This window comes from Vidua chalybeata, chromosome 32, assembly GCF_026979565.1.
Source record: "Vidua chalybeata isolate OUT-0048 chromosome 32, bVidCha1 merged haplotype, whole genome shotgun sequence".
In the NCBI taxonomy this organism is placed as follows: domain Eukaryota; kingdom Metazoa; phylum Chordata; class Aves; order Passeriformes; family Viduidae; genus Vidua; species Vidua chalybeata.
Window position 1 is genome coordinate 174084 of NC_071561.1, and position 19281 is coordinate 193364.

General features: G+C 55.9%; 2 protein-coding genes and 1 non-coding gene across 3 annotated transcripts; all 3 read left to right on the forward strand.

Annotated features, from left to right (window-relative positions):
- The first annotated feature begins 4 nt into the window (after positions 1 to 4).
- Positions 5 to 1329, forward strand: TMEM223 (transmembrane protein 223). The gene is made up of 2 exons (XM_053968088.1): positions 5 to 496; positions 816 to 1329. Exons 1-2 carry the CDS (start codon positions 232 to 234, stop codon positions 1106 to 1108), a joined length of 558 nt encoding a protein of 185 aa, XP_053824063.1. The 5' UTR covers positions 5 to 231; the 3' UTR covers positions 1109 to 1329.
- A 751-nt stretch (positions 1330 to 2080) lies between these two features.
- On the forward strand, positions 2081 to 2271 carry LOC128802026 (U2 spliceosomal RNA). Its single transcript, XR_008435289.1, has one exon. It is a non-coding gene; the product is annotated as a U2 spliceosomal RNA (small nuclear RNA).
- A 1072-nt stretch (positions 2272 to 3343) lies between these two features.
- HNRNPUL2 (heterogeneous nuclear ribonucleoprotein U like 2) lies at positions 3344 to 18826 on the forward strand. Its single transcript, XM_053968060.1, has 14 exons — positions 3344 to 4256; positions 6889 to 7015; positions 7855 to 7931; positions 8718 to 8857; positions 9822 to 9912; positions 10501 to 10613; positions 11609 to 11875; positions 12654 to 12776; positions 13387 to 13518; positions 14324 to 14492; positions 15777 to 15977; positions 16837 to 16922; positions 17606 to 17713; positions 18694 to 18826. The coding sequence occupies exons 1-14, from the start codon at positions 3617 to 3619 to the stop codon at positions 18760 to 18762; spliced, it is 2343 nt and encodes a 780-aa protein (XP_053824035.1). The 5' UTR covers positions 3344 to 3616; the 3' UTR covers positions 18763 to 18826.
- The last annotated feature ends 455 nt before the right edge of the window (positions 18827 to 19281 follow it).

The following is a 19281-nucleotide window of genomic DNA, read 5'->3' on the forward strand; positions in this document are numbered from 1 at the left end:
AGGGGGGGGGCACTGAGGGCAGGGCGGGAGCGCGCCAGCAACAAAGATGGCAGCGCGGGGACGGAATCTGATTGGCTGAGCCGGAATTGGAGCCACAGCCGATTGGCTGAGCCGCTACGTGAAAGCCGATTGGCCGCGGCTCCTCTTTCGCCGAAGCCGATTGGCTGGTGCGCTGCGTGACCCGGAAGTACCGCGCGGTGTGACCCGGAAGTACCGGCGGCGCTGCCCGTCATGGCGGCGCGGGCGGCGCTGGAGGTGGCGGCGGCGGCCGCGTCGCGGGACGTGGTTCTGTACGAGCACGACCGCAGCCGCTTCTTCCGCCTCTTGGGGCTCTTCTGCGCGGGGCAGGGGCTCTTCTGGGCCTACCTGGCGCACTTCGCCTTCACGGCGCTGCGCCCCGCGCCCGCTCCCGCTCCCGGTCCCGGTCCCGACGACCCGCTGCGACCCCGCGACAACAAGTGGCGCTTTGCGTACACGGCGTCCTGCCTCACCGTCGGTACCGCGGGAGCGGGGCCGGGGCCGGGACGAGCTCGGGGCGGCGGGAGCGGAACCGGGAGGGAACCGGGAGGAACCGGGAGGAACCGGGATCACCGCGGGCCCGCGGGAGCGGAGCCAGACCGGGCTCGGGGGAGGAGACCGGGACACCCCGGGGTCACTCCAGGGTCACTCCAGGGGCACGGGAAGGGCTCGGGGGGGCGGCACCGGGAGCGCACCGGGACCGAACCGCGCCGAGGGCAGCGGCACCGGGCCCGGGCGGGGGGGAGGTGCCGAGGCTCCCGGGCCGTCCCCAGCGCGTCCCCCCGCCGTGTCCGCAGGCTCGCTGACGGTGGCCGCGGGCTGGCTGCTGCCGCTGCGCTCGGTGCACCGGGTGACGCTGCTGCGGGGCGGCTCCGCCGTGGCGCTGCGCACGCCGGGCCCGCTCGGCCTGGGCCGCCGCACGCTCACGGTGCCGCTGCGGGACGTGTCCGGCCGCGCCCACCGCAGCGAGGCCGCCGCCGCCGTCCCGGTCAAGCTCCGGGGCCGCCCGTTCTTCTTCCTGCTCGACACCGGCGGCATCCGCGAGCCCCGGCTCTTCGACGTCACCGTGGGCGCCTTCCGCGGCTTCTAGGGGACACCGGGACAGCGGGACACCGAGGGGACACCCCGGGACACCCCGAGCACACCGTGGGGACACCGGGGGGACACGGGCAGGACACGGCGGCGGTGGCACCTCCTGACCCCCGGTGTGCCCCCCCCGGTGTCCCGGGACAGCGCCGTTGTCACCCGCTCTCCCCCCCCGCAATAAAGGCTTGGACCCCCCCCGGCTCTCGGGGGGGGATTTTGGGGTCACCCCGGGATTGTCCCTTTGTGTCACCCCCCCCCCCCCCCAAAGCAACGGGGGGCACCGAGGCGGGGGGGGCGCCCCGCAAACCGCGGCACCCCCGCGTGTTTTGGGGGGGGGATTTGGGGTCCCCCCTGCCCTGGGGGGGATTTGGGGTCTCCCCCCCCCACCCGGGGCAGGTTTTGGGGCGCTCGGAGCCGTTCCGGGGGTTTGGGGTGCGGCCTTGGCCTCAGCCGGGGCCCTTTTGGGGGTCCCAGAGTTCCCCGGCCCCCGCCGGGTCCTTGGGGGGGAGGTGGGACCCCAATGGGAACAGCGGCGGGGGCGGGGCGAATGCAAATGAGCGGGCGGGAATTAAAATAAAAACGACAAGAGGCGGGGTTATGCTAATCAACAGCCGCTGGGAGATGAGGCGGGGCGAATGCAAATAAGGGAGCGCAGTCGGCCAATCACGATGCGAGGCGGGGAAAAAAAAAGCGACGGGCGGGGCCATGAAGGAATGCCGCGTGACTGTTTGCGTAAAGGGCGGGGTTATGTAAATTGTCCGCGACAATATGCGCGAAGTGCATCATGGGAGGATTTTTTGGGGGGCTATTTCGGGTTTTCGGGGTCAGGGGCGTGCGGGACGCGGGCGGGAGGTGCGGGGCGAGGCGGGGAAGGAGGCGCGGAACGGGAGCGGGCGGGCGCGGCGGCGGCGCGGGGGTGTCCGTGAGGTGCGGGCGGGCCGGGCGGGCCCGGGCGCTGCGCGGGCCGAGGGCCGGTATCGCTTCTCGGCCTTTTGGCTAAGATCAAGTGTAGTATCTGTTCTTATCAGTTTAATATCTGATACGTCCTCGATGAGAGGACTTCATATTAAACGGATTTTTGGGCTCGGGAGTTGGACCCGGAGCTTGCTCCCTCCGCTCCGCGCATCGTCCCGGTATTGCAGTGCCTCCGGGAACGGTGCACCCCCACCGGGGACCTAATGCAGTGAAAAACAGATTTAATTATTTTTAACGTTTATCTTTCAACATTTTATCGCGGGTTTACCGGCGAGGCGCGCCCGGTTCGGTACCGGAGCGGCCCCGCGGGTCTCCGTGAGGGCTCTGGCCCGGCCCGCTCCGGGTCTCCCCTCACAGCGCGCCGCAAAATGGCGGCGCCCTCCCCGCGCGGCTTCCTGAGGTTAAACTGCGTCATTTCGGCGCTTTCCGGGTGAAAGCGGAGATTTGTGCGGGTAAAAATAAACGTTAGCAATGTTTGAAGTGTGCGAACGGAGATTCGAAGGGTTTTATTGAATGAATCCTTGAGTTAGGAGCGGCAAGGGGCGGAGGGGCACGCGAGTTTCCTGAGTGAAACGCGGCGCAGTCTCCGCCTCCGCGCTTCTTCCGCGCCCGCTCCCAGTTTCAAAGGAAGCAAATCTCGTTTATTTTCTGTATTTTACACATTTTCAACCCTTTTCCCGCTCCCCCCCCCGCCCGCGGGCCGCGCGCGCTCCCCGCTTCATCCACCGAAACAAAATGGCGGCGGCGCGGCGGGCGGGAAACTGCGCGTGAGGCGAGCGCCCCCCTCCCGTCCCCCCCCCTTCGCCCTCATCCACCAATCGGAGCGCGGCTTTTCGCCGTCGCCGGGCAGAACAGCGCGGCCGGGGCCAATCAGAAAATCCGAGCGGCTGGGCGCGGGCCGCGCGCGGGGGGAAGGAGGAGGAGGAGGGAAGGAGGGGAAGAGGCGAAGCCGCCGCCACACTCGCGGCGACCGTTGCGCACGTAGGTGGGGCTGAGGGGAAGAAGGGGGGGGGAAGAAGGGCGGGCGCGGCGCCTGCGCGCGGCGCGCGCCGCCCCGACCGCGCCTGCGCGGCGCCTGCGCGGCGCGGCGGCGCGGGCGGGGCCGGGCGCGGCGCGCAGGCGCGGCGCAGGCGCGGTGGCGGCGGCGCGCGGCGCGCGGGGGGGGGGCGCGGCTGAGGGGCGGCGGCGGCGCAGGCGCGGCTGAGGCGGCGGCGGCGGCGGGAGCGGGACGGGCCCGGCGATCGCTCCGCGCTCCGGCCGCCCCCTCCCCGCGCCAGCGGCGGCGGCCCCGCCTCGCGCTCTCGCTCTCTTCTCCCCCCACCCCCCCCCCTCCGCCCCGTCCCTTCTCCGCCCCCTTCCTTCCGCCCCTTTCCTCCCTCAGTCCCCGCCCCGCGGCCTCGGGCCCGGCCCGGCCTCGCGCTCCGGCCTCGGCGCCGCCGCCTCAGCGCGCCCGCGCTTCCGCTTCCCTTCCCCCCCCCACCCCGGCCCCGCGGCCGCTTCCCTCCCCCCCCCCCTTTCCCCACACACCGGCCCCGCCATGGACGTGAAGCGGCTGAAGGTGACCGAGCTGCGGGCCGAGCTGGGCCGGCGCGGCCTGGACGCCCGCGGGCTGAAGGTGGAGCTGGCGCAGCGGCTGCAGGAGGCCCTGGACGCCGAGATGTTGGCGGCGGGGCCCGAGGAAGGCGGCGGCGCCGGCGGCGGCGGGGGAGGCCCGGCCGCGGCCGCCTCGAGCTGCGCGGGGGAAGCGGGGCCGGCGGGAGCCCCCGGCGGGCGGCCCCGCGGAGGGGATGAGGAGGAGGAGGAGGAGGAGGAAGAGGAGGAGGAAGAGGAGGAGGAGGAGGACGAGGAAGCGCTGCTCGCCGACGAGGACGAAGCGGCCGCCGCGGCCCCCGAGGCGGCGGCGGCCCCGGCCCAGCCCGGCCCCCCCGGGGAGGAGGAGGAGGAGGAGGAGGAGGAAGAGGAGGCGGCCCCGGCCGAGCCCGCGGGGTCGGAGCCGCTGCAGCCGCCGCAGGAGGAGGAGGGAGCGGCGGCCGCGGCCGAGGCTGAGGCGGCCGAGGGAGGAGGAGGAGGAGGAGGAGACGGCGGCGGCGTGAACGGGGCCGAGCGGCCGCCGGAGGAGGCGCCCAGCGGGGACGAAGCGGCCGCGGCCGAGGCCAAGGAGGAGGAGGCGGCGGCGGGTGAGCGGTGGGGGAGAGCCCCGGGACCGGGAACGGGATCCCCGAAACCGGGAAAAGAACTCCCGGGAACGGGAAAGGGATCCCCGAAACCGGGAAAAGAACTCCCGGGAACGGGAAAGGGATCCCCGAAACCGGGAAAAGAACTCCCGGGAACGGGAAAGGGATCCCCGAAACCGGGAAAAGAACTCCCGGGACCGGGAACGGGATCCCCAAAACCGGGAAAAGAACTCCCGGGGCCGGGAATGGGATCCCCAAAACCGGGATCGGACCCCCGGATCTTCGGGAGGGACCCGCGGGACCGGGAAAAGAACCGGGGGATGCTCGGGAAGGATCCCAAAAAGTGGGAAAAAAATCCCCCAAAAACGGGGAAAATCCCCCAAAATGGGGAAAAAAATCCCCCGGAGCCTCGGGAGGGACCCCTCACGAAATTCCCGTTTTTCCCGAAATCCCGATCTCGGTCCCATTGCCGGGTGTTTGGGGGATAAAATCGGGATAAAATCGCATTATTGACAGGGAAAATCGGGATTTCCGGGAGAAAATCGGGATAAAATTGGGATAAAATCCCGTTCTCCACAGGGAAAATTGGGATTTTGGGGAGAACATCGGGATTTTGGGGATATGGGGAAAAAACATGAGGGAAAAATTAGGGAAAATTCCGGGTTTTTAAGGGAGAAATTTGGGATGTGGGAAAGTGAAAGTTTAGGAGGGAAAAACCCTGATTTTTTTTGTGGATTTTGGAGGGAAATTTCACAGGTTTGAGGGGGAAAATCGTGAATTTAGAGAAATAATCCGGGGAGAAAATGTTGGGAAAATTGAGGGGATTTGTTTGAATGAGAAATTTCTGGGTTTGGGAAAAGTTTTGGGAATGGGGGGGGGGAAAAAAAGTGGATTTTTGGAGGGAAAATCCTGGGATTTGAGGGGAAAAAATTGCTCATTTTGAATGAAATAATCTGATTTTTGTGGGAAAATTCATATTCTGGGTGGATTTGTGGAGCTTGGATCAGCACGGAACAGAACTTTATTGGGAACAAAGTGAAATTTTTCCCATTTTTGTCCCGAATTTTGATTTTTGAGGGATAAGAGCTGGAGAATTTCCATTGTAGGACGTTGGGTAAACCCCAAAACTGGAAATATTTCCACTCGTTGGATTTTTTTAGGAAGTTTTTGGCCAAACAAATGGAAAAATTGGGAATTTTTTGTGTTTCCTTGGATTTTCCTGTTGAATTTTTAAATTTTTTCCATTTGGATTTTCCAGTTTTTAGTAAACCAACGGATCTGGAGCTGGAATTTTCCCTTTTCCATGAGAAATCCATGAAAAATCCCAGGGGAATTTTACTTTTTTTGAAGGATTAGAAGCATTTTTGTGGCTTTTTTAAGCCTTTCCCACATTCCAGCTGGGAAAACTCATTCAAACTCCAAGAGTTTCACAAAATTTAATTCATTTTTAAGGAAAAAAAGAGGAATTTTAGGTGCTTTGCACCACTTTAAAAACTGGGAAAATCCAGAAAAGTGGGAAAAAATTCCAAAAACTGAAAATCCTCATGGAATGCTTTGATGGAAGGAATTTTTAAGGAAAAAATTGGAATTTTAACTCCTTTTTGCCACTATAAACCCCAGAGAATCCATCCGAACTCCCTGGTTTCCGTGGAATACCCATTAAAAACCCAAGATTTTCATGGAATATTTAGCTTTAATTTGATTTTTAAAGGAAAAAAATCGGATTTCAACCAATTTTTGTCACTGAAAATCTGAAATTTCATTAAAGCTCCCAAATTTCCCGGGAATTCTTTGACTTAATTAATTTGAAGGGATTTTAATCCTTTTTGAGCTTTTGAAACCAAAGATCCCCATTAAACCTTTGGAATTCCCATGGAAAATTGGGGTTAAATTCAAATTAAAAAAAAAAAAAACAAAAAACAATAAATCTGAATTTTAACCCTTCTTCACCCGGGAAATTGTATTTCCTGGGAAAAGCTGGGATGTTTTGGGGGTAAATCAGTAAAATCAGGGATGTTTTGGGGTGAAATCAGGGATGTTTTGGGGATAAATCAGTAAAACCAGGGATGTTTTGGGGATAAATCAGTACACCCAGGGATTTTTGGGGTAAAATTTGGGATGTTTTGGGGTGGAATCAGTAAAATCAGGAGTATTTTGGGATGATTTTGGGTGAACTCGGGGATGTTCTGTTGTGAAATCAGTAAAATCAGGCATATTTTGAGGTAAAATCAGGGATTTTTGGGATGGAATCAGTAAAATCAGGGATATTTTGGGATGGAATCAGTAAAATCAAGGATTTTTGGGATGGAATCAGTAAAATCAGGGCTGTTTTGGGGTGAATTCAGGGCTGTTTTGGGGTTAACCCAAGGCAGTTTTGGGGTGAAATTTGGGGTTATCCCAGGGCAGTTTTGGGGATGTTTTGGGGTGAATTCAGGGATGTTTTGGGGTAAATTCAGGGATGCTCTGGGGTTAACCCAGGGCAGTTTTGGGGTGAATTCGGGGCTGTTTTGGGGTTATCCCAGGGCAGTTTTGGGGATGTTTTGGGGATGTTTTGGGGTTAACCCAGGGCAGTTTTGGGGTGAATTTGGGGCTGTTTTGGGGATGTTTTGGGGTTAACCCAGCGCTCTCCTGGCAGGGGAGGAGGAGGAGGACAAGGCCAAGGCGGCCGAGGCCGAGCGGCGCGGGGTGAAGCGGCTGCGGGACGAGAAGGACGAGCACGGGCGCGCCTACCACGAGTTCCGCGAGGAGGCCTACAACAGCCGGTGGGCAGCGGGCACGGCTGGCATGGCTGGCACTGCTGGGCATGGCTGGGCATGGCTGGCACTGCTGGGCATGGCTGGGCATGGCTGGCACTGCTGGGCATGGCTGGGCATGGCTGGGCACTGCTGGGCATGGCTGGGCATGGCTGGCACTGCTGGGCACTGCTGGCACTGCTGGGCACAGCCTGGCACTGCTGGGCATGGCTGGGCACTGCTGGGCATGGCTGGGCATGGCTGGGCACGGCTGGGAACTGCTGGGCACAGCCTGGCACTGCTGGGCATGGCCGGCACTGCTGGGAACTGCTGGGCATGGCTGGCACTGCTGGGCACGGCCTGGCATGGCTGGCACTGCCGGGCATGGCTGGGCATGGCTGGCACTGCTGGGCACTGCTGGGCACAGCCTGGCACTGCTGGGCAAGGCTGGGCATGGTTGGCACGACCTGGCACAGCCTGGCATGGCTGGCAGGACCTGGCACTGCTGGGCACTGCTGGGCACAGCTGGGTAATGCTGGCTTGGCCTGGCACTGCTGGCACAGCCTGGCACGACCTGGCGCTGCTGGGCATGCATGGGCCCTTCATGGGCATTTCCTGGCATTTCTGGGAGTTTTCCCCCGGAATTTGGGATTTTTTCCCAAACTTTGAGATTTGCCCCCCAGAGTTTGAGATTTCCCTTCCAGAATTTTGGATTTTCCTCCAGATTTTGGGATTTTCCCAAACTTCGGGATTTCCCCCCCAGGATTTGGGATCTCCCACCCAGAATTTGGAATTTCCCCCCCAGAATTTGGGATTTCCCCCCAGGATTTGGGATTTTTCCCAACTTTTGCCATTCCCCAACCCCACAGATCCAAATCTCCGCTGCCGCCCGAGGAGGAGCCGCCGGAGGGGGAGGAGGACGAGACCCTGGTGATCCTCGACACCTGTACGGGAATTTGGGGAATTTGGGGAATTTCTGGCATGAGCTGGGAGATTCCTTTTGGGATTCCGGGCGTTCTTCAGGGATTTCAGGAATTTGGGGCCATTTTGGGGGGGGGATTCTTTGGAATTTGGGGAGAGATTTTGAGACCGTCTGGGGATTTTTTGTGGATTTTGGAATTTTTGGGATGATTTGAGGTTTATTGGGGTGATTTGGGAAATTTTTGGGATGATTTGAGGTGGGTTTGGCTCCATCCAAGGTGGGTTTTGTGAAAAAAATCCAGGAATTTTGGGGTTTGAGGTGACTTTGCCTCAATCCCAGGCGGAATTTTGGGGTAAATTTGGGGATTTTTGTTGGGATTTCAGGGATTTTGGTTGGATTTGGGGTGGGATCGAGAAATTCCAGGTGGATTTTTGGGGTCATTTGGGCCATTTTGGAACTTGAGCTGGATTTGAGGCACCCCAAGGTGAATTTTGGGACAATTTGAGAATTTTTACTTTCGGGGCCATTCTGCCCCAATCCTGGCCAGGATTTTGGGGTAAATTTGGGGATTTTTGTTGTGATTTCAGGGGTTTTAGTTGGATTTGGGGTGGGAATGAGAAATTCCAGGTGGATTTTTGGGGTCATTTGAGCCATTTCAAAACTTGAGCTGGATTTCTGATATCCCATTGTGGATTTTGGGACAATTCAAGGATTTTTGCCGCTCTGCCCCGATCCCGGCCGGGATTTTGGGGTAAATTTGGGGATTTTTGTTGGGGTTTTGGGGCTGGAATTGGGGTTTTGCCTCCCCAGACACGTCGGACCTGCAGTTCCGGGCGAGCCGGGACCGCTACGGGGGGCAGCCGCTCTTCTCCGAGCGCTTCCCGGGGCTCTGGGCCGGCGCCCGCAGCACCCACGGAGTCACCCACGGCCGCGTCTGCTTCCAGGCCAAGGTGGGACCTGAACGGGGGGAAACGGGGAAAAATCCCGGGGGAAAAGGGGAAAAATCCCGGGGGAAATGGGGAAAAAATCCCGGGGGGAAATGGGGAAAAAATCTCTGGGGAAATGGGGGGAAATCCCGGGGGAAATAGGGGGAAATCCTGGGGGAAATGGGGAAAAAATCCCTGGGAAATGGGGAAAAAATCCCTGGGAAAAGGGGAAAAATCCCTGGGAAAAAAAATCCCTGGGAAAATGGGAAAAATCCCTGGGGAAATGGGGAAAAAATCCTTGGGAAAAGGGGAAAAATCCCGGGGGAAAAAGTCACAGGGAAAATGGGAAAAATCCCTGGGGAAATGGGAAAAAATCACAGGGAAAATGGGAAAAATCCCTGGGAAAAAGTCACAGGGAAAATGGGAAAAAATCCCGGGGAACATAGGGAAAAATCCCAGGGGAAATGGGAAAAAATCCCCAAGAAAATGGGAAAAAATCTCAGGGAAAATGGGAAAAAGTCCCCAGAGAGCAGAGGGAGTGCAGTGGAGGGGAAAAGGGAATTTGGGGGGAGGTTTAGGGGATTTTAGGAGGTTTTTGGGGATTTTTGGGGTGTTTTGGAGGGGATTTAGGATTTTTTTGGGAGAGTTTGGGGTTTTTTTGAGTTTTTCGGGGATTTTGGGTGGGTTTGGGGTGTTTTGGAGGGGATTTAGGGTATTTTGGGGTGGGTTTTTGGGGGGTTTTGGGGTTTTTGGCAGTGTTTGTGGTTTTGCAGGGTAGTTCAGTGGTATTTTGGGATAGTTTTAGGAGGATTTGGGGGTTTTGGTGCCTGTTTTGGGGTTTTTTGGTGCTTTTTAGGGGGGTTTTGTGCCTATTTTAGCGGGTTTTGGGACTATTTGGGATTTTTTGGGGGATTTTTGCTGTCTTTGTTTCCCTTTCCCTGCTCCGTTCCCGAATTTTTTGGAGCCCAAATCCCGAATTTCCCTGCAGGTGTCGCAGATCCTCCCGGGGAAGGAGGGGAGCTCCGAGGTGCCGCTGCTGCGCGTGGGCTGGTCCGTGGACTTCTCCCACTCCCAGCTGGGTGAGACCCCAAACCCCTGAAATCCGCCCCAAATCCACCCCAAACCCCTGAAATCCGCCCCAAATCCACCCCAAATTCCCTGAAATCCGCCCCAAATCCACCCCAAACCCCTGAAATCCGCCCCAAATCCACCCCAAACCCCTGAAATCCGCCCCAAATCCACCCCAAATTCCCTGAAATCCACCCCAAATCCACCCAAACCCCTGAAATCCACCCCAAATTCACCCTAAACCCCTGAAATCCACCCCAAAGTCACCCCAAAACCCTGAAATCCACCCCAAATCCCCTGAAATCCACCCCAAATTCACCCCTAATCCCCTGAAATCCACCCAAAATCCACCCTAAAGCCCTGAAATCCACCCCAAATCCAGCCCAGAATCTGAAATTCCAGCCCAGGACCCCCAAATCTGTCCAGGATCCCCAAAATCCAGCCCCAAATCCAGCCCAGAATCCCCAAATCCACCCCAAAATTCCCTTTCCCCATCCCCAAATCCCATCAGTATTCCCCCAAATTCCCCTCCCCATCCCAAATCCACCCCAAAATTCCCCAAATCCACCCCAAAATTCCCTTTTTTTGCCCCGTTCCAGGGGAGGACGAGTTTTCCTACGGCTTCGACGGGCGGGGGCTGAAGGTGGAAAATGGAAAATTCGAGGAATTTGGGGAGAGCTTTGGGGAAAACGACGTCATCGGCTGCTTCGCGGTGAGAACGGGGGAAAAACGGGGGAAAACGGGAAATTTATGGGGGAAAAACTGGGGAAAATGGGAAAAAAATGGAAATTCATTGAAAAAAACTGGAAATTCATGGGAAAACACGGGGAAAAATGGGGAAAAAAATGGAAATTCATTGAAAAAAACTCGGGAAATCAGGAAAAAAGGGAAAAACAGGGAAAAACAGGAAAAATTAGGGAAAAAAGGGGGAAATCAGAGAAAAAGGAGAAAAATGGGCGACACCGAAAAATTGGAGGAAAAAGGGAATAAATCAGTAAAAAAGGGGGAAGATCAGGAAGAAAACAGGAAAAATCAGGAGAAAATGGGAAAAATCAAGAAAAAAGGGAAAAAAATCAGGGAAAAACTAGGAAAAAGACAGGAAAATGCTGGGAAAAATCAGGGAAAAATCAGGAGAAAATGGGAAAAATCAAGAAAAAAAGAGGAAAAAATCAGGGAAAAACCAGGAAAAATCAGGAAAACACTGGGAAAAATCAGGAGAAAAAGAGGGAAAAACCAGGAAAAATCAGGAAAAAGGCAGGAAAATGCTGGGAAAAATCAGGAGAAAATGGGATAAATCAGGGGAAAACCAGGAAAATGCTAGGAAAAAATGGGAAAAATCAAGAAAAAAGGGAAAATGTTGGGAAAAAAGGGAAAAATCAGGAAAACATTGGGAAAAAAATGGGAAAAATCAGGGAAAAAACAGGAAAAATCAGGAAAAAATGGGAAAAATCAAGAAAAAAGGGGGAAAAATCAGGGAAAAACCAGGAAAAAGGCAGGAAAATGTTGGGAAAAACAGGAAAAATCAGGAAAACATTGGGAAAAAAACAGGAAAAATCAGTAAAAAACCAGGAAAAATAGCAAAAAAAAGGGAAAAATCAGGGAAAAGTCAGGAAGAATTGGGAAATCTCGGGGAAGGAGGCAGGGGATGCCGGCGCGGCCTCGCCGCAGCCGCAGCGTGGCCGGGGCCGCCCCTCTCCGCTCCCGCAGGACTTCGAGGACGCCGAGCTGGTGGAGCTGTCGTTCTCCAAGAACGGGCGGGCGCTGGGCGCGGCGTTCCGCGTGCCCAAGGCGGCGCTGCGGGAGCGGGCGCTGCTGCCCCACGTGCTCTGCAAGGGCTGCGCCGTCGAGCTCAACTTCGGGCAGCGCCCGGAGCCGCTGGCGCCGGTGCCCGACGGCTTCGTCTTCATCCACGAGGTGCCCGCGCCCGAGAGGGTCCGGACGCCCGCGGGGCCCAAGAGCACCGAGGAGTGCGAGGTGGGCACGGGGCGGTGGGAATGCGGGGAGGGGTCTGCTGGGAATGAGGGGAGGGGTCTGCTGGGAATGAGGGGAGGGATCCGCTGGGAATGCGGGGAGGGATCCGCTGGGAATGAGGGGAGGGATCCGCTGGGAATGAGGGCAGGGATCCGCTGGGAATGAGGGGAGGGATCCGCTGGGAATGAGGGGAGGGGTCTGCTGGGAATGCGGGGAGGGATCCACTGGGAATCCTGGTGTTCATCACTCTGGATCCGCTGGGAATCCAGGCGGGGATCCTCTGGGAATCTGAGAAGGGATCCACTGGGAATCCTGGTGTTCATCACTGGATTCACTGGGAATCCAGGCGGGGATCTGCTGGGAATGTGGGGAGGGATCCACTGGGAATGCGGGGAGGGATCCACTGGGAATCCTGGTGTTCATTGGTCTGGATCTGCTGGGAATCCAGGCACAAATCCACTGGGAGTCCTGGCAGGAATCCAGGCAGGGATCCACTGGGAGTCCTGGCAGGGATCTGGCAGGAATCCAGGCAGGGATCCACTGGGAATCCTGGTGTTTGTTCCTCTGGATCCGCTGGCAATCCCAGCCCTGTTCCATCTGGAATCCTGTGCCCCGTTGCTCTGGATCTGTTCTGCTGGGAATCCCTGAATTCCCTCCCTGTGGATCTGCTGGGAATCCCAGTGTTGATCCCTGTGGATTTACTGGGAACGCCAGCAGGGATCCCCTGGGAATCCTGTGCCCCTTTCCCCTGGATCCATCGGGAATCCCGTGCTCTCCGCAGGTGCTGCTCATGGTGGGGCTCCCGGGCTCCGGGAAGACGCAGTGGGCACAGAAACATTCCCAGGAAAACCGGGACAAGCGCTACAACATCCTGGGAACCGAGCGGGTCCTGCACCAGCTCAGGGTCGGTGTCGGGCGGCACGGGGGGGGATCCGTGGGATCCTTGGGAATGGTGGGAAGAATGGGATTGATTGGATAATGGGGTGGGTGGGATCTCCCTCCTGCACCAGCTCAGCATCATCAGGAAAAACTGGGAATTTGGGGTGGGAATGGGATCAGGGAAACGATCCCATGGATGGAATCCACGGGATAACGAGATCCACGAATAACGAGATCCATGGGATTACAGGATCCATGGGATTATGGGATCAGGGAGATAATGGAATCCATGGGATTACAGGATCCATGGGATTATGGGATCAGGGAGATAATGGGATCCATGGGATAACAGGATCCACGGATAACAGGATCCATGGGATAATGAGATCCATGGATAATGGGATCATGGGTTGGGATCTTTGTCCTGCACCAGCTCAGGGTGGTGGAGGGAAAACAGGAACGATGGGATGGATAGGATGGAATAACGGGATGGCACGGCCGGGAAATCTGGGAATAACAGGATGGGATTTCTGGGATTTGTGGCCCGGACAGAGCCAGGCTCCCCAAGCCGGAGCTGCCCCAGGCTTCCCCCCTCCCCGTGCTCATTCCCAAATTCCGGAATTCCCGGTCCGCAGACGCGGGGGCCGGAGCCCGAGGAGGAGCTGGACGCCAAGAGCCGGGATCTGCTGACTCAGCAGGCGGCGCAGTGCCTTAGCAAGCTGGTGCAGATCGCCCCCCGCGCCCGCCGCAACTTCATCCTCGACCAGGTACCCGGGGAGTCCGGGGAATCGGCTCAGGGATCCGGGGAATCGGCTCAGGGATCCGGGGAATCGGCTCAGGGATCCGGGAAACCAACCCAGGGACCTGGGAAACCGACCCAGGGATCCAGGGAATCAGATCAGGAATCCGGGGAATCGGCTCAGGGATCGGGGAAACCGACCCAGGGATCCGGGGAATCGGATCAGGGATCCTGGGAAAGTGGCTCAGGGATCCGGGAAACCGACCCAGGGATCCGGGGAAAGTGGCTCAGGGATCCAGGAAATCGGCTCAGGGATCCGGGGAATTGGCTCAGGGATCAGGGAAACCGGCCCAAAAAACCAGCCCAAGGACCCAGGGAAAATTGGCATAGGAATCAGGGAAAACCGGCTCAGGAGTCCAGGGAAACTTGCTCGGGAATCTGGGAAAACCAGCCCAGAGATCCAGGGAAAACCCTTCCAAAAATCCCAGGAAAAGACCCCAAAAATCCATGGAAAGCCCCCAAAAATCCCCATTCCAGATCCCAAACCCCTGGTTTTTTCCCTGAATTCCTCATTTTTTCCCCCCAAATCCCATTTTTTCCACCCAAATCCCCATTTTTCCCCCCAAATCCCCATTTTTTCCCCCAAATCCCCATTTTTCCCCCAAATCCCCATTTTTCCTCCCCAAATCCCCATTTTTCCTCCTCAAATCCCCATTTTTCCCTCCAAATCCCCATTTTTTTCTCCCCAAATCCCCATTTTTCCCCCCCCAAATCTCCATTTTTTTCCACCCAAATCCCCATTTTTCCCCCCAAATTCCCATTTTTCCCCCCAGTGCAACGTGTACAACTCGGGGCAGCGCCGGAAGCTCTCGGCCTTCAAGGGCTTTTCCCGGAAAGTCGTGGTGATCGTCCCGCCGGAGCCGGAGTGGGAGCAGCGCCTGCAGCAGCGGCGCCAGGCCGAGGGCGACGACGTGCCCGAGTCCGTCATGCTGGAGATGAAAGGTGGGAAAAACGGGGGGAAAAAACTGGGAAAATATGGGGGGAAATCCCGGGAAAATGGGGGGAAATCCCTGGGAAAATGGGGGAAAAAACGGGGAAAATATGGGGGGGAATCCCTGGGAAATGAGGGAAAAAAATGGGGGAAATCCCTGGGAAAATGAGGAAAAATATGGGAGGAAATCCCAGGAAAATGAGGGGGGGGAATATCCCTGGGAAATGAGGGGGAAAATGGGAAAAACCCCTGAGAAATGGAGGAAAATCCCTGAAAAATGAAGAGGGGAGAAATAGGGAAAATCCCTGGGAAAAAACAGGGAAAATCCCCGGAAGTGTCATGACATCAGCACCAATTTTCCCCCGGTAAATTCTGTGTTTTCCCCCGTTTCTGAGCCGGTTTTTCCCATTTTCCCCCGTTTCTGATCCGGTTTTTCCTGTTTTCCCCCATTTCTGAGCGGGCTTTTCCTGTTTTTCCCCGTTTCTGAGATGGTTTTTCCTGTTTCCCCTTGGCTTTTCCTGTTTTTCCCCATTTCTGAGCCTTTTTTCCCTATTTCCAAGCTGGCTTTTCCTGTTTTTCCCGTTTCTGAGCTGTTTTTTCCTGTTTCCCCCCGGCTTTTTCAGTTTTTCCCAGTTTCCAAGCCAGTTTTTCTCATTTTCCCCATTTCTGGGCCAGTTTTTCCCCATTTCTGATCTGTTTTTTTCTTGTTTTTCCTGTTTCTGAGCTGTTTTTTCCTGTTTTCCCCCTGGCTTTTCCCGTTTTCCCCCGTTTTCGAGCCAGTTTTTCCCTGTTTCCGAGCCGGTTTTTCCCTGTTTCCAAGCTGGTTTTTCCCGTTTTCCCCCGTTTCCGAGCTGTTTTTCCCCATTTCTGAGCCGTTTTCCCCCGTTTCCGAGCCGTTTTTCCCCATTTCCAAGCCGTTTTTTCCCGTTTCCGAGCCGTTTTTCCCCATTTCCGAGCCGTTTTTTCCCGTTTTTCCCCATTTCCGAGCCGTTTTTTTCTGTTTTCCCCGTTTCCGAGCCGTTTTCCCCCGTTTCCGAGCCGTTTTTTCCCGTTTTTCCCCATTTCCGAGCTGTTTTTCCCCATTTCCGAGCCGTTTTTTCCCGTTTTTCCCCATTTCCGAGCCGTTTTTTTCTGTTTTCCCCGTTTCCGAGCCGTTTTCCCCCGTTTCCGAGCCGTTTTTTTCTGTTTTCCCCGTTTCCGAGCCGTTTTCCCCCATTTCCAAGCCGTTTTTTCCCGTTTTCCCCCGTTTCCGAGCCGTTTTTCCCCATTTCCGAGCCGTTTCCCCCCTTTCCCAGCCAACTACTCGATCCCGGAGAAGAGCGAGTACGTGGACGAGGTTCTGTTCGGGGAGCTGGGCCGGGACGAGGCGGCGCCGCTGGTGCTGCGCTGGAAGGAGGAGGCGCGGAAGCAGCTGCCGCCCTCGGAGAAGCGCGGCAACCGCCGCAACAACCGCAACAAGCGCAACCGGCAGAACCGCAACCGCGGCCAGGGCTACGGTCAGGGGCAGCGACGGGGAAATGGGGGAAAAACGGGGGGAAACGGCATCAAAATGGGGTAAAATGGGGAAAAAACTGCATCAAAATGGGGAAAAATGGGGAAAAAATGGGGTAAATGGGGAAAAAACTGCATCAAAATGGGGTAAAAATGGGGTAGATGGGGAAAAAACTGCATTAAAATGGGATACAATGGGGTAAAAATGGGGTAAATGGGGAAAGAATTGCATCAAAATGGGGTAAAAATGGGGTAAATGGGGAAAGAATTGCATCAAAATGGGGTAAAAATGGGGTAAATGGGGAAAAAATTGCATCAAAATGGGAAAAAATTGGGTAAAAATGGGATAAATGGGGGAAAAACTGCATCAAAATGGGATGCAATGGGGTAAAAATTGGATAAATGGGGAAAAATTGCATTAAAATGGGATAAAATGGGGTAAAAAAGGGATCTGGGATCTGGCAGAACCACAGCCGCGGCCAGGGCTACGGTCAGGGGCAGAAATGGGGGGGAAAATGGGATATAAATGGGGAAAAATTGAGGAAAGTGGGATAAAACGGGGTAAAAATGGGATCCAGCTGGGATAGGGAGTGGGAATGAGATTGGGATGTGGGAGAGAGAAAACAGGGATGGGGGTGGAGGTAGGGATGGGCTTTGGGCGGGGTTTGGGCTGGGTTTGAGGGGTTTTGGGCTGGGTTTGGGGTTTGGGTTTTGGGCTGGGTTTGGGCTGGGTTTGAAGGTTTTGGGCTGGGTTTGGGCTGGGTTTGAAGGTTTTGGGCTGGGTTTGGGCTGGGTTTGAAGGTTCTGGGGCCGCTCCCCGTGCCCCGCTCTGATCCGTTGCCGTTCCCGGTGCCGGTGCCGCAGTGGGGGGGCAGCGCCGGGGCTACGACAGCCGCGTCTACGGGGGCCAGCAGCAGCCGCAGTACTGGGGCCAGCCCGGCAACCGCGGGGTGAGCGCCCTTCCGGAACCTTCCGGGCATTCCAGCATTTCCTGGGGCGTTCCTGGGCCCTTTTGGGGCATTTTTGGGGCATTTTTGGGGCATTTCCCACTTCCTGGTCATTCCCAGGGTCACTCAGGGCATTCCTGGGGCATTTCCAGACCAGTTTTGGGCATTTTGGGGCATTTCCAAGGCAATTCCAGCAGTCCCAGAGTCACTCAGGGCATTCCTGGGGCGTTTCTGGGCTGGTTTGGGGCATTTTTGGGGCATTTTTGGGGCATTTTTGGGGCATTTCCCACTTCCCGACCTTTTCCTGGCTGTTTCCCATTGCTCCCTCCGGGCACTTCCCGGCGTTCCTGGGGCAGGTCCTGGGCATGAACTCCTTTAAAGTGGGTTGCACTGGGTTCTTTTCCTGGTTTTAAACTGTTTTTTCCTGGTTTTAACTGCTCTGGGCTGGTCTGAACTGGTTTGTGGACCAGTTTAAACCGTTTTGGACTGGTTTAAGCGGGCCTGAACTGGTTTGATGTGGTGTAGACTGGTCTGAGCTGGTTTAGATGGGTCGTTGCCACTTTGAACTGTTTTTTTACTGGTTTTAAGGTTTTTTGCCATCCTTTCCTGGTTTGCCCTTGTCTGAACCGGTTTGTACCGGTTTGTACTGGTTTGTACTGGTTCTAACTGGTCTCCCTTGCCCCCAGGGCTACCGGAACTTCTACGAGCGCTACCGGGGCTACGACGATCGGTTCTACGGCCGCGACTACGACTACAACAGATACCGCGACTACTACCGGCAGTACAACCGCGAGGTGGGGCTCGAACTGGGCCAAACTGGGCTAAACTGGGCTAAACTGGGCTTAAACTGGGCTAAACTGGGCTAAACTGGGCTTAAACTGGGCTTAAACTGGGATCTACACCAGGGTTAAACTGGGGTTACACTGGGGTCAGTACAGCAGATACCGCGACTACTACCGGCAGTACAACCGCGAGGTGGGGCTCGAACTGGGCTAAACTGGGCTTAAACTGGGCTAAACTGGGCTTAAACTGGGATTTATATCAGGGTTAAACTGGGATTTATATCAGGGTTAAACTGAGATTAAACTGGGATTTATATCAGGGTTAAACTGGGGTTAAACTGGGATTTATATCAGGGTTAAACTGGGATTTATATCAGGGGTAAACTGAGATTAAACTGGGATTTACACTGGGTTTAAACGGGGGTTAAACTGGAATCTACACCAGGGTTAAACTGGGATTAGACTGGGATTTATACCAAGGTTAAGCTGGGCTTTACTCCAGGGTTAAACTGGGATTTACTCTGGGGTTAAACTGGGATTTACTCCGGGGTTAAACTGGGATTTACTCCGGGGTTAAACTGGGATTTACTCTGGGGTTAAACTGGGATTTACTCTGGGGTTAAACTGAGATTTACTCCAGGGTTAAACTGGGATTTACTCCGGGGTTAAACTGGGATTTACTCCAGGTTGTAAACCCCAGAAATGCCCGAGTCTAACGGGAACTTTGAGGTGGAACTGGGGCAATTCTGGGGTGAAATTTGGGGATTTTGGGGTGAAATTTGGGGACTTTCAGGGTGAAATTTGGGGATTTTGGGGTGAATTTTGGGGATTCTTGGGGTGAATTTTGGGGACTTTCAGGGTGAAATTTGGGGATTTTTGGGGGTGAAATTTGGGGATTTTTTGGGTGAAATTTGGGGATTTTTGGGGGTGAATTTTGGGGATTTTTTGGGGGGGTTCTGCCCTCCCAGTTTAAACCAGTTCCCCTCCCCCAGTGGCAGAACTACTACCAGGACAGAGACCGGTACTACAGGAACTACTACGGCTACCAGGGCTACCGGTGAACCCCGGCCCATCCCAAAAAATTCCCGAAAATTTTGGGGAGGTGGGGGCGGGGCAGGGGGGGGAGGGGAAAAACAAAAAAAAAAGGGGGGGGGGGGGAGAAAAAAAACGGGGAGGGGGGAGGGGCTGGAAAAAACAACGTGGGGGAGGGGAGGGTGGGGGAAAGAGAGGAAAAAAAAGTCAAAAAAAAAAGGGGGAGAAAAAGGAAAAAAAAAAAAAGATGGAAAATGTAAATTTTTTTTTTAAAGTTTGTTGAAAGAATTTTGTTGTAATTGTATAAAAAAAAGCGCAAAAAAAGAGGGAGAAATGAACAAAATCGCAGGTGTTGGCGGCGGGGGAGGGGCGGAGGAGGCGAATTTGGGGGGAAAAATGGGAAAAACGGGAAAATTTCCCTCCCTGGGGGAGACTGGGGCGGTGGGGGAGGGGTTTTGGGGGGAAAAAAGGGGGAAAGGGGCAAAAAATCCCCCCCAAATCTTCCCCTCCCCCCCTCCCCCGCGATTCCCTGGAAACCCTTGGGGTCT

Coding starts and splice junctions, on each gene's coding strand:
- TMEM223 (XM_053968088.1), top strand. CDS start 232: ATGGCGGCGCGGGCGGCGCTGGAGGTGGCGGCGGCGGCCGCGTCGCGG. Junction 497..815: donor GGCGTCCTGCCTCACCGTCG/GTACCGCGGGAG, acceptor CCGTGTCCGCAG/GCTCGCTGACGGTGGCCGCG.
- HNRNPUL2 (XM_053968060.1), top strand. CDS start 3,617: ATGGACGTGAAGCGGCTGAAGGTGACCGAGCTGCGGGCCGAGCTGGGC. Junction 7,016..7,854: donor GAGGAGGCCTACAACAGCCG/GTGGGCAGCGGG, acceptor CCAACCCCACAG/ATCCAAATCTCCGCTGCCGC. Junction 16,923..17,605: donor GCCAGCCCGGCAACCGCGGG/GTGAGCGCCCTT, acceptor CCTTGCCCCCAG/GGCTACCGGAACTTCTACGA.